Raw genomic sequence first — 13,515 nt, 5'->3', positions numbered from 1 at the left:
GCGAGGGGGCGGGGCTCGCGCGCCCAGGGCGCGCCCCCTGGCGGCGAAGCCGCGCCCACACGCGGCTGCGGCGTGCGGCCGCCAGGGGGCGCGCGAGCCCCGCCACAGAGCGGAGTCCGGCCGCGGCTGTGCGTGGAGGAAGCTCGGGTGTCCCAAAAATCCCGCCCCGCGTCCCAAAAATCCCGCCCCGCGTCCCAAAAATCCCGCCCCGCGTCCCAAAAATCCCGCCCCGCGCCTCTAAGCGTTGTCCAGACGCCCCCTGAGCTCCGCCAGCCGTGGCGCTGTGAGTGAGGCTGAGGAGCCTTCTCCCGGTGTCCGACCCGAGCCTGCCCCCACACAGCTTCACGCCGTTTTCTCGGCTGCTATCGCCGGGCGCGGAATGATGGAGTTTGCACATCTCTCTCACGTCACGCTGGTAGCTGTGGCTCTCAAGAAGTGTATTTTTGGTGCAGATGCCCACAGTTTTTCCCTGTGAGGGCGATGCGGTCCTGGCACAGGTTGCCCAGAGAAGTTGGAAAGTGTCCAGAGCCAGATTGGATGAGGCTCCGAGCAACGTCGGAAGGTGTCCCTGCCCCTGGAATGAAATGATCTTTAAAGTCCGTTCCAACCCAAACCAGTCTATGATTCTAAAACGAAAATATTTTTGGTGTTAATACCCACTCAAACTGTAGTGTGCCGTTCTAGGCTGCTTTATTAAAATACTAGTTGTTACAGATCAACACTGGTCAAAGGAAACATTTACAAGCACTTGTTTTAAAGTCAACTTATACTATTGCTTTCCAGATACTTAATGAAAATGTGGCTCTGGGTCACACTATTCTGCCACCCTGGTGTTGGAATATGTATATTTTTGAGGTAAAAAAGAGAAATTTTATTTAATTTATCAGGTTGTTCCCCATTCATATGCAAAGGACACTGGCAGAGTAGAAAGAGAGGCCCCCAAATTTTCCATCAGTTTCAGTGATTTGAGCAGAGGTAAAGTGGACACTGTGACTTTGAATTGATTTATACGTTTTTACACTTCCTCCAATGAAAGAAATGAAGACGCTCAGTATCTCCTTTCCTTCAGCCTCTCAGCTTCTCTAACAACTCGTATTTGCAAATCACAACTTCCAGCTGAGACTTCCCAAGGAGACATTTGACACCTGAGCTTTAAAAACCTTTCAGGGCTGTAAAATGTGCTGCTGCAAATGAAAGCAGCGCCGCTGTCCTCCTGCCTTTGAGGAGCTGTGATGGGCAGGGGACAGGGCTGTGCTGACGGCTGCTGGTGGTGTTTACATTCCCACAGAACCAAAGGTGCTTTTTGGAGGTTTTGCACACCCGGTTCCCGACCGAGTCAGGTGTCGCAGGCATTTCCCAGCAATCCTCCCACCTCAAGCCGAGATCTTGTCAGATTTTGTAAGCAAAACAGCCAGGTTTGGTCAGAGCTGGGATGGGAAAACGACGATGAAAACTGAAGCGCTCCAGGAAGTGGTGTGGGTTAATTTAGCTCCTGGCATTCTTCTCTCTGTCTGAATAAATATTGAACCAACCTCTAATCATGCTGTTGCAGGGAAAAATCATCGTGCCGCCGGTGGAAGAATGTAAGCCAAAGGTGTCAGCAAATAGGGTCACGAGAGAGCTCAGTATGATGTTCCCAAAATGTAAGGTTGCCTATCTTTTCACCCTTGAGAAACATTGCCAATGTTACACCCACTTAAAAAATCTCTCACTGGTTCAGTTAAACTGTGTACCCTCCAAACTCCATTATTTGCCATGTTTCCTGTCAAATCTGTGCCATTTTTTAGTAGAAGAGTAAAAGTGACTTTTCTTTTCTTGCCCAAACTTTAAAAGTTCATTCTTATTTTATTTTGTTTTCTGGGTTTTTTTTGTTTGTTTGTTTGTTTGTTTTTTAAAGAAAGGTCTTGAAAAGCATTCAAAGAAAATACAGTGGCTGATCAAACGAAACCAGAAATGAAACCCCCTTAAATCTGAAAAGCTTTGGAATAAAACAAAGAAAATCAGAACTACCTCTTCCAGCACACAAGGAGTGGGAACCCTCCGGATGTGTGGCAGTGGCTCAGCACAAAAGAGAATGGGAAAACACCATGGGCAATGTTGGCCAGCCAAGAAATCTGCTGTTCCTGTGTCTCACAGCGTTTCCAAATGGAAACATTCAGGGTCTTTTCCTGCCAGAAACTGACATATTTTTCACCACTTTTCTCCCTGGCAGCACTGGTTAGAATGGTTTCCATTTTTAAATGGGAGGAGCCTTCTACCCATAGGATTTTTGGATTTCTTTGTCAAAGGAAGTGGTTGAGTCACCATCTCTGGAGGTATTTAAAAGATGTGTGGATATGGCACTTGGAGAGAGACAAAAGAGTCAAGCAGATTTCAGTGTTGAAGATGATTTTCTCTTTTATTGAAATGTACACATTACACTAATGAAAAGGTACAGAAATTTAAAAATTGGCTAGAATTCCGGCTATTTAAAAATTGGTTAAAAATTGGCTATTGTTGGCTAAAATTCTCTTGATTACAAAGCTTCATGAGATTTGTAACAACTAAAAAACCCACCTTCAGAAGTATATAAATAGAATTTTGAGCATAAATAACAGTAGCAAAATAAACAGATGTATGTATTCAATAAATTAATTATAAATATTGCATTGGCAATGAAGTGCTAGGTCAGAAGAACACCAGTATTTCCACTAGAGCTTTTTTTTTTTTTTTTTTTTTTTTTTTTTACAGAAATCTGTATTATAAATGAACCTTTGGAAACAAGTGGAATCCCTGAACCATCCTTTCCCACCCCCGCCCCCCCCCCCCCCCTCCTTTGGCTTTACCTTGATTATTCCTCCATTGAATCTTTTCAGAGGGAGAACAGAACTTGAAGACATTGAGTGCCTTGGCCAGAGGTACTCACAATCCCTTCTTGCAAGGAGAATCCTGACCCAGTTCTGCAGCTTTTAACTCACTAAACCATCTCTCCACTGATTCCCGTGGATGCTGAATCAAGCCTGGAAGTGACTTGAAAGAATTTCTGATGGTTAAAGGTTAAACACAAAAACCTATTTTATGACTGATTTGACCTATACATCTGTTCTCAGTGTTTTTCTCTGTTTGCTAATGACATATACAGACTTATATACAACAGAATCTTCATTTGAACGTTCATTTGAGCTGCTCATTCCCTACTTGATGAACATCAATCCTAGCCCTGGGTACTCTTCCAATCACACACTGAATCCTCACTGATGTTAATGAGAACTCTCTGCAGATGATTCTGATGCCACAGAGAACATAATTTAGTCTACCAAAGAAATCAATGATCAAGTTTCCCAAAGTACTTCTTAGCAGTATGGGAAGAGAGAATTTTTTCCTTTCTTCTCTTATTTTCTAAGAGAAGAAAAAGCACAATATACAAGCAGATTTGTTTTTTCAGTAGCACTCTTTCCACAGAAAATTTTCCCCAGAATGTTGTTAGCAACCTTTTAAGAAGCATTAACTCAAGTTAGATCTGGTAGGATGTTTTCCTTCATCTAGTTTTGCTCCAAGTGTTTGAGTTTGAAGTCTCTGAAGAGGAAAAGTTTTTCTGCATTTGCTTGTATGATCAGCTACAACAGGTGGAAGTGAAGCTGGTGTAGAAAAACTACAGTTATTTTATCACCACCTATGGAAGAATTCTGATAAGGCTGCTAAACTTTTGGATTTAATTCTTCTTTTCCAAACAAAACTATGGCTAGACAAATCTTTAGACTATAGAACAGCCTCTTGGCACTCATCTCTTACAGGTACAACAAGGACATGGCTGGCTCCATACTCAAACACACAAAAAAGTTCCCAAATACCACTACACAAAAAGCTACAAACCCTGCAGTACTCTTCAGTATTTCTGTGAACACATGTTGGGAGCACAGTCAGTTTTGGAAGCTAGGGCTCTTCACTAGGGACAGTTTGGAGGCGATGCCAAAGGGGTCCATGCTGTCCGTCTCCAGAGGCGAGGAGAAGGCCTCTGGCTCAAAGGCCTGGCTGTAATCACCATATTCACCAAAGTCTGCTGACTCCATGGGCACAGTGTTGATCATGGGCAAGAAGTGAGACAGGGGAAGGAAATCTTTCCCCTTGAACTGCTGTCTTTGTTTGGCACTGCTCAAAGACACTGATATTCCGTGTTTTTTGGATCTATACACATTGTAGCCGTCTGGGCGAATCTCCTCCTCGAAGGAGCAGTCTTCAGTGGAATACCTGAGCTGAAAAGCAAGGAATAGTGAGAATTAAAAATATGCCCACCAGGCTGGTTGTATTCAACCACAAAACAAACCTTGGGTGGGAAAAGTCCTAGTCCCTCAGTGGGGGTATCCTGGCTTTCCCAGTCCCTATTCTATTCTATTCTATTCTATTCTATTCTATTCTATTCTATTCTATTCTATTCTATTCTATTCTATTCCAGAAGCCCTGAAGTTCTTTCCATGTCCATCCCATTAAATAAGCTTTGAATCCTGGGATGTGCTTCTCCACAGCCACTACACTTATCCTGTCTGAGCACTGGGAAAAAAGTCTCAGATGCCAGAGCTGATTTAGAGATTTGCCTGTGCAAGGGCTTCAGGATCAGGTCAGTAGAAAGGCAGAGTGGCCAATCAGTAAAACAATGCTAAAAGGTAATTTCCACCTTTTTCCACTCAGAATTTACTGAAATTGCTAAGGATCCTTTTACAAAGTGTCATTTTCATGTTAACATGAGAACTGTTGAATGAATACTAGCACAAGTTAGGACTTTGTACAGAAGAATGTATTTCCTTAGGTATGAATTTGTAAGATTCCATTTGCAATGGCCTGTACAGATACTATATACCTGTAACATCTTAAGTTATAAATATATATATGTATATATAGTATTATAGTTGTATACTGAACCCATATCAGTAGAGCAGACCTCTCTAGATCTTTACACCAGTACTGTATTTCTTACAACTCTGTTGCTATTTCAGTCTCAGCTACTGCAGGTGATTGAACCTTGGTCAACAAAAGAGAATTGCTGATTATGTCTCAGTCTGCAGAGACAGAAATGTCCTCACATGGATGTTCTGCCTGTCTGAACAGAGAGCATATTTAAGACTTCTGGGCCTTTCTCAGACACTCTCAGTAAAATGGAGTAAAATTAAGGTCATGCATTTGGTTATCTTTCAAAAGCATGTTTTAAACTAATAAAGTAATTTTTAAAAAATGTTTTCTTCAAAAAAAATGGTGCAATATTTATCCTTATACACACACACATTGTATCTCAGAAAAATATCTGTATATGATAAAAAATTGGGGTTGGATTGTTGGCTATTGTTGGCTGTCTTTATGAGTGCTCAGCCTCACTAAAAAGGATGATGAAATAAAAAAGATCCTTGCTGAAGAAGTGTGCACTAAAAAGAACAGATATTGATTGAGTCTCTGTGTCTCAGCTATACCTTTCTGTCTTCACTACATTGGGATGGTCTCCAGTCTGTTTTTTTAAACAAGTGCCAAACAGACTTTTTAAATATTTCCAGATTTCGCCCCCCCCCCCCCCCCCCAGAAGGAATCACGGTATGTCAGTAGATTCAGCATTTCCCCTAAACTACTGAAAACAGCACACAGCACATTCAAAACCCAACCCCAGTCATCAGTTTTCCAGTGTCAAAACAGGCCAAGTTGCAGGAGCACAGGTTCAGCCCCTAGGCAGCATGTTTGCCCTTTTGTTCTCCTAGTCCTGAGCATGCTGCTGATAAGGTAAAGATTTACCTGCAGAACTGCCTGGCTGGGCTGTGAGCACAGAGGTGACAGCAGGTGTCCCCAACACGGAGATGGGACAGCACAGATATATCTGTTATGTTTTCAGAATAAAACCCCAGCCTGCATCTAATACACTACGCCAACAAATGCAGCTCCAGTCAACGTGTATGCCTTCAAAATGGTGCTATAGGAAGGGCATTTTAAAATTCTGTGATTACTCAAGTTCAGCTGGTGACACCAATGGGAGCAGAATCCAGGTTCTGATTTGTTTTGGATATACATTAAATAATTAAGCTAATAATTTACCTACCATATAGTCTGAATTTATGCACCTCATCTCAGCCTCAACTGTTTTGAGCCCAGAAAAGCAACAAAATTCAGAAAGAAAGGCTTAATTCTGTGTTCTGCATTCTTAATTTCAAACACATTCAGAAACATCAGTGTTGCTGTTATTAAAGATACTGGGTGTTTTGAGAATGGGCCAAGTCCTTTCCTAAATAAAATAAGCAGAAATTTTCCTGGGGTGATCAAAAAAGAATCAAGCTGTATCTTTACTGTGGCATCATGAAAAGCCATCGCTCTGTGAAATTCAGGCTTCTGTACAGACCAAATCTGAGCTGCAGCTGTCAAATTCTAGAGTCAAGAATATGTTCACATGCCTTAAAAATGAGTTTATGTCAATGACTAGTTGCTAAACGTAGTGAAAAAGCTGATCTAGTGGCATCAGAGAGGCACATAACTCCCCAACCCCTCAAAATCCCGCAGCTGTGCTGTTATAGCAGGGCAGAAGTGAGGTGGTGGAGAAGCATCCTTTCCCCCTCAAAATCCTTTTCTTGTCTGCAACTTCCTAAGAGATGGCAACTCATGTTCCTGGGGGTTGTATGCCCGGCAGCCAGCTGGCTGCAGCTATTCTCCAAAGGAGCAATCTCTTTATAATTTTATTTTCCAGAATACCTGCCTGGAACAGTGAGAAATTACTCATATTCTATTGCAGAGCTTAATCTATTCCTGCAGTAGAATCACAGTCTCCCACCGATGAGAATTCTAAACCTAAATGCCATTTTACCCTGGGCTGTACTTTCAGTATATTTTGGCAGGGGACACTCAGAACATCATTTACTCTCTAAATGACGTTTCTTTTCTGCCTTCTAACAATCCCCACAGCCTTTCGGGCAGTGAGGGTGACGAGAACCGCAGGTCCTAGGGGAGAACAGGCAGGGAAGGTGTGGGAGGGACGGTGGCGGACACCTGGAAGTTTTGTTACCCCATTATTAGACCACGCCGCTGTTCCAGAGCGGAAAATCCCCCCGAGGACAGCAGCGCGGGTGCTCACCTGCCCGTGCAGCCGCCCCGCCTCGTCCATGCACAGGTACCGGGAGCTCTGCACGCCCTTGATGGCCACGGTGCGCACGGCCACGGCGCGAATCTCCAGCAGACCTGCGGGCAGACAGAGAGAGGGGACAGCAGTGTCACCCCCGGCCCATCCCCATCGCCATCGCCATCCCCGCCTCCGCCACTCACTCTGCGGGCTCTGGCTGCCGGCCGCGTCCACCAGCCCGTCAGCGCCGATACGCAGGAAGCAGCTGAAGAGCCCGTGCTTGCTGGCGGTGTAGAGGTGCCGCAGCCGGATGGGCTCTCCCCAGCCGTAGTTGAGGTGCGGGCCGGCGTCGGGCAGCGGCAGCGGCAGCGCGGAGGCGGCGGCGGCCGCCAGAGCGAGCAGCGCCAGCGCGGCGGGGCGCAGCCCCATCCCGGCGCGGCGCCTCGGGGCTGTAGCGCGGCCGCAACCGCCCCCCGGCCTTTTATAGCTCGCCGTAATCAGCTCCATCGATCCGCATCCGATATAGAGCCCATTTCATAGCCGGGTCGGTCACTCCCCCGAAAATATTAAGCGGGTGACACCCTAAAGTCGCGTCCTCCGCATCCGCATCTCCGAGCTCTCTGCTCCTGAGAGGCTCTGCCCGCGGTCCCAGGGCACTGCGCGTCCAGCAGCCCCGATGCGACGCCGGGACGGGGACCGGGGGTGGGCGTGTGTGTACCCAGCCCACCCAGTGACAGGAGGCTGCCCCGCTCCCCGCCGCGGCTCAGCCCCTGCCTTCGCCCTTGCCCGTCCTGTATTTCATTTCCCTTTTCAGAAATAAAAGAGCTGCTGCCTAAACCTGGGCTCGCCTCTCCGGCAGGGGCCGAACGCTCGCTGCGGGAGCGGCACAGCCGCTCCCCGTTCCGGGCAGCCGGCGGGGCACACGGCACTGGTACAGCCCGGCCTGGCCCTGCAAAGCCCGGTCCGGCCGGGTACCGGCGGCTGCAGGTGTCCCGGCGCGGCTCCGGGCTGGATCCCCGCCGGCCATCCCCGGCCGGGTCACTAGATGGAGCCTGGCCCCTGGGATGCGGCTGCCTCGCCTCGGGGGAGCCGCTCTGGGGGCGCTCTCCAGCTCCTGATTGTCCCCACTTCTTACAAAGAGACTGGGAGGAAAAAATCCTGGGTGAAGTAAAACTGCATTACCCGATTTAAGGTTTTCTGGTCCGCGCATGGATTTTTTCCACGTGGGCTCCTCCCAGGGAGCTCGCTCAGCGAGTGCCCCTGGAAAGAAGACACACAAATTTGGCGGCTTTCCACCGTATTTGCATCTCAGACATATTTAAAGGGATTGCTGCCGACTTTTCTGCTGTACATCCAAAGTAATCGTTGAAGGAATTTTCTCAGATTCCCAAAAAGAAAACTGGCAATTTCATAAAGAATTCCACCCCTCCCGCTCCCCCCCCTCCCCCCTGGCCAGGACATTAAATGACAATTCAACAAGACATAGCCCCACCTCCAGACCATCTTCTCTGAAACACAAAGCTTCGATCAGCTTCCACATACTGTTTTTATATTTTGCTACTTGTTCACTTTCATCCTTTTGTCCCTGCACTTGAATCTCCCTCCTGCAAATACTCCCACAAAAAACTGTTCTTCATAAGCAATCTTAGCTCAGTGAGGATGAGCACACAGACAAGCTATACAAAAACACAGAGGCTTGTTAGGAGGGAGGATATCTTGCACTTATTTTCATGTGCAACTTCAGGTGTATTTAACTGGAGTTAAATCCAGTCCACATTTGGATGACCAGGGTCTTGCATAACAAACTCACTGGGAACAAGGGATTAAATCTCATCAATCACTCCAAAAGCAGCTTTTGATTAGCTTTGGGCATTTTTTTGGTGATCAGCTTGAAACACCCAGAAAAAAACCCTAGTTTTTCCCTGAATGATCGCTGAATAATTAATAAGGATTAAGATCACTTTTCATTCAGGTGTCTCCTGCTGCATCCTCCAAATAATGTGTGGGCTTTCCTACCAATTCTGGTCTCCCTTACATCACGGAAGTTCACAGTATTATAAGCCCAGTAAATAATACTAAGGCATGCAAGTCCCTAATTCTTTTTTCCTCTGCAATGTTATTACATGGCTGCTACAAAGGCAGTTCCTGCCCTGCAACCCTGGGCCCCACAGCAGTTGTGCATGTAACTCATCCTGGCATTCTTCAAGGTAATGAGCACCCACCACACACGCGGAGGTTATGGTCTGAAATTAATCTGAAGGGCTTCTTTAGTTCTATTTTTCTGTGCATCTCAGTTAATAGAAGCTGTTTTATGACCCTGCTTATGCTATACTCTAGTGGGAACAATAATCATGATCACAAGTGTTATTTTCTTCATCATGAAGTTCAGGCTTCTTTCAAGTAAGGAACTGATGCTTGGAACTTGTTAATTCATCTCTGTGAGGATCAAAAATTGAGGCAGAAAGGGCAAATCACACTAAATGATATCTCAAATCAGTGAAAAAGGGGGCTATAAAGGAGAATTTCCCAGCAAATGATGGAGAGCCTTTAAAAATAATTTTCGTTGTTGCTGTTGCTGATGTTGCATGGGCTGATGTTAAAGGGTTTGTGTATAATCAAATTGAAACAAAAATTACCACTTAACAAATTTTTTTTTGGAATGGCCTCTCTTGTTAGGGCAAGGTTCCAACCTAAATAATTTGTCCAAGTTCCCCCATAGTCCCTGACAGAGCTAAGTGTCTGCAAACACTTAACTAGACTGAATGGTGCCAATTCTATCACAAAACAGCTGCTGAAGAGATATGGGTTGAATATACCCTGGAAGTGTTCATTTCTTACTGCCTCTGTAAAGAAAAAAAAATAAAAAAGCCTCGATGATTTATTCAGATTCAGGTAACTTATTTTTAGCTAGAAACTAAAGAGAACTTATTTTTAGCTAGAGATAAATGAGCTAGTGAGTGTCACTGAATTCAAAATACAAGAGTTGCGACACATTATTTTAATTTCAGTTCCTGTCTGTGTCACTGAACTTTATCGTTTATTGGCATGTTTTATCAAAGTTCAATAGAAAGACACATGCATTTGCATTTTCTTACAAATGAATTTGCAGGAAAAGAGATGTTTGCAGAACAAATGTATTGTAGGGTAAATCCCACATTCACTTCCAGTGCTGGACCTGCTTCCTGAAACAAGGAAACCTGGTAGTGTCAGATTTTCTGCTTTTATGAAGATAGGAAAAACAACAAAACCCAGGAGGAAAGTCTTATAGACCAAAAATACCTCCTAACTAAACATACACAATTACAAAAGCATTTTCACCTGTTGCAATGCATCATTCATTTCCACTGCACTTTTCCATGCCCCAATGCAATTTCTGCAGAACGAGAAGTCCAGATTTCAGCAATAATGATGTTGAAGTGAATGTGTTTTAGAAGAATAAAATTAGCTATAATTAAAAGTCAAACATCCAGAGATCCTGGAACACACCAAAAAGGTAACAGAGGGCTTGCACCTTACTGGATAACGACATCATTGAAACTAACTGAAAAGAAACTAAGGAAGGTGGCCACAAAAAATGGTGAGGAAATAGGGCAAGAAGCCACCCATGAGTCAAAGTAGGTTGTAGCAGGCTACCTTTGTGGTGGAGATCAAAGGAAGAATGATATAGGTGAGTCACTCAAGGCTGAGTGAGGGTCAAAATGTGATAAAAACTGGAGGTGTTTAGGATGAAGAGACATTTTCTCAATTATGGAACTTTGGAATATCATGGTGACAGCTTTGGTTGTACGAGTCACTGCAGGAAGAGGGAAATACCTCAGAAACACTGAAGACTTTCTCCTTCCTTTGGGCTGTCTTTGGGACCTCCTGCAGATTTTGTATTTGGCATTACACAAGTGTTATCTAGTATTACTTTTGTGAAGAGATCTGTCAATCTTCCCCCTTTTCTCTGAAGTCAGAGGTGGGAGAATTACAGAAGCTGCAAATACTCTGAGGGCAGTAAGGTTCCAGGCAGGACTGGAGATGTCAGTGCTAATGCTGCCAGTTTCTGGTTTCTGCTGTGGTTCCTGCCAGTCATCCCTGAAGTGTCAGAGAAAAGAAAATTATTTTACCCGTGGCAGAGAGCCAACAGAGCAGTCCAGCCTTTTCTCTTGCTTCTGGTGGAGAAGAATATGTCAGGAGAATGAGGGAAGGCATAAGTGAAGACACAGGACACTGTGATACACGGTTACTCGAGCACGAGCTTGTTCTATATAGAGCCTTATCAGCACAGCACAAGTTAAAAAACCTGCCTAAGAAGGAGAGGTTACTCCACCATATGTCAGGGACTGCTCTGCTTCCCAGCTGCTTCTGCAATCCAAGAGGCATGGAGGTGACAATATTTCTCCCGGGGCTGTGAATGAGTGCAGAATTGAGATTCCACAGCTCCTGCTGGGCGCGCCCACTGACAGGATGTCATAGGATCAGGAGAGCACTCAGTCTCTCCCCTGATACCACAGTCCTCGGTGAATTTGTAGGATTCAAATGCATCAGAGACTTATAGATTTTCCAAATGATCCACTTCCAGAGGGATTCTGCTTTTAAAACTGCTCTGCTAATGAAGGACAACACACTGAGGAGATTGTTGCTACTGCAATTGGCATGTGTTGTTGCTGGTTCTTTCCAAGTAGCACAGCCAGACAACCAATTTCAAATATCTCTCACCATTCTGTTATCTAATGCTTCCTCAGCTATTGCTATCAGTCAATGCATTCCGGAGAGCAATACTGAGCCTGGAATCGACTTGGAGCTTGCATAGTCAAATGATATCTTCTGGTTAGGTCTGCTCTAAAGTTCACAAAATTCCCACCAGCTTCAAATAGCCTAAATGCTTTTTTTTCATCACTGTAAGCCATTATTTCATGTTTTAGAGGTATTTTATCCACTCCAATCTTTTCTGTGTGCTATGAAATCCTTCATAATTCCACTATAGAAGAAATCTTACCGATTTTATGGGATCATATTTGATACTGTGCTTCTCCAGCATTAAACCAACAAAAGCTGTGTTTTCTTATGTTTTTTTTTTTCCTTATGTTTTGAGCAGATCTTTGTCCTGCAACAGAAATGAATAATTGCAGGTTTCTTTGCCAACAAATTCCATTTTGATTTCCAGCTTGACCTAGGGAGCAATGCCCCTGGAGTTTGTTTACACAACATGTTGGTGAAAGCCATAAGAGAAGATTTTCTAGAAGAGGATGACTCTAGATCATCAGTTCTCAGTCAAATGTGGTATCCTTGGAGCATTTACCTGTATTCTTTTCCTGACACTGTGTAATAATGCTGTCTTTATGACAAGTTCCACCTTCCCTGGAAATACTTCTCATTTATTAGACAGAGAACAGGAGAAAAAGATATACCAGAAATGTTTCAAACTTGCAAGAGTGTATATGTGGACCTGTGGTCCTGTACAAATACATCTGTACAGAATTGACTGGGTGGTCTTATTCAGCCTGATATAGTGACAATTCCCACAAAATCACCCCTGAAGAGCATAGTAGGAGCCAGGATTTGCAAAGACTTTGGCAACAAGACCAGTACAGGCCCATTAAAACAAACCTGACCCAGGAACAATTTCACTGAGTGAAATCTGGGATGAATTTGTCCCACAGAGGTCTAACTTTCACTGGAGGTGCATTGTTAAGAGGGACATTGAGCCAGAGGTGATCAGGTGATGATTTTTTGGGAGTCAGAAGAAAGAAGGAGAGGTATGAAAGGGGTTTAGCTCTGCCTGTCTGTTTGGTGAAACACTGAATCTTTCCTTTCCCTTGAAGTTAAACCACCTCAGAAATGTGATTGTACCTTTTCTTAAAGGCAGATGTCTTCTCAAAAACACCTACGATAATGATCGTGATTTGTGATAAAATTGATACTACAAAGTCTTCTAGCCATGAACATGGTAATAAATTACATCACTAAAGTTATTTTTATGCTTATGACCATCTAAGTGGTGTTTTAGCTAGAATGAGTTAGGCTGGACTGAGAAACAGAGAGGTGTTATGGTTTATGTGATGCCAGTAATCAGATCACCCTACAGGGACAGATTGTCCCTACACACATTAGCTCTGGATGCTCAGCCCTGTTAAGACTGAAGGATGTGAAAAGGTAATAATTCCTGTCTGGAGAATTCCCACTTTGGATAGTTGTGACATTTATTTTTTTTTTTATTTGAGCTTCAAATAATTTATGAAGATCAGAGAAAAATGAGTGTGTGCTGAACACATGACAACAATTTACCATATTATGAAATAAAAGAGGTAGAAAGGGAGTTAAAGGAAGCCAGCTAAGACTTATGTTTTTCTTGCTATTGTGTATTTCATACTACACTGCTGAAATAGTGTAGCATGCTACATGCTACACTTATCACTACTAAGAACTGCAAGGCACCAACAGAACTGTATAAATTGTTAAGAGATGTAAAT

At 44.2% G+C, this 13,515-nt stretch overlaps 1 protein-coding gene across 1 annotated transcript; it reads right to left on the bottom strand.

Annotated features, from left to right (window-relative positions):
* Positions 1 to 3,899: 3,899 nt before the first annotated feature.
* FGF19 (fibroblast growth factor 19) lies at positions 3,900 to 7,489 on the bottom strand. The gene is made up of 3 exons (XM_021528519.3): positions 7,264 to 7,489; positions 7,076 to 7,179; positions 3,900 to 4,232 (listed from the first exon to the last, which is right to left on the bottom strand). The coding sequence occupies exons 1-3, from the start codon at positions 7,487 to 7,489 to the stop codon at positions 3,900 to 3,902; spliced, it is 663 nt and encodes a 220-aa protein (XP_021384194.3).
* Between the last annotated feature and the right edge of the window lie 6,026 nt (positions 7,490 to 13,515).

This window comes from Lonchura striata, chromosome 6 (assembly GCF_046129695.1).
Source record: "Lonchura striata isolate bLonStr1 chromosome 6, bLonStr1.mat, whole genome shotgun sequence".
Lineage (NCBI taxonomy): Eukaryota > Metazoa > Chordata > Aves > Passeriformes > Estrildidae > Lonchura > Lonchura striata.
Note: the sequence above shows the minus strand (reverse complement) of the source record. Positions and strands in the feature narration are given on the sequence as shown.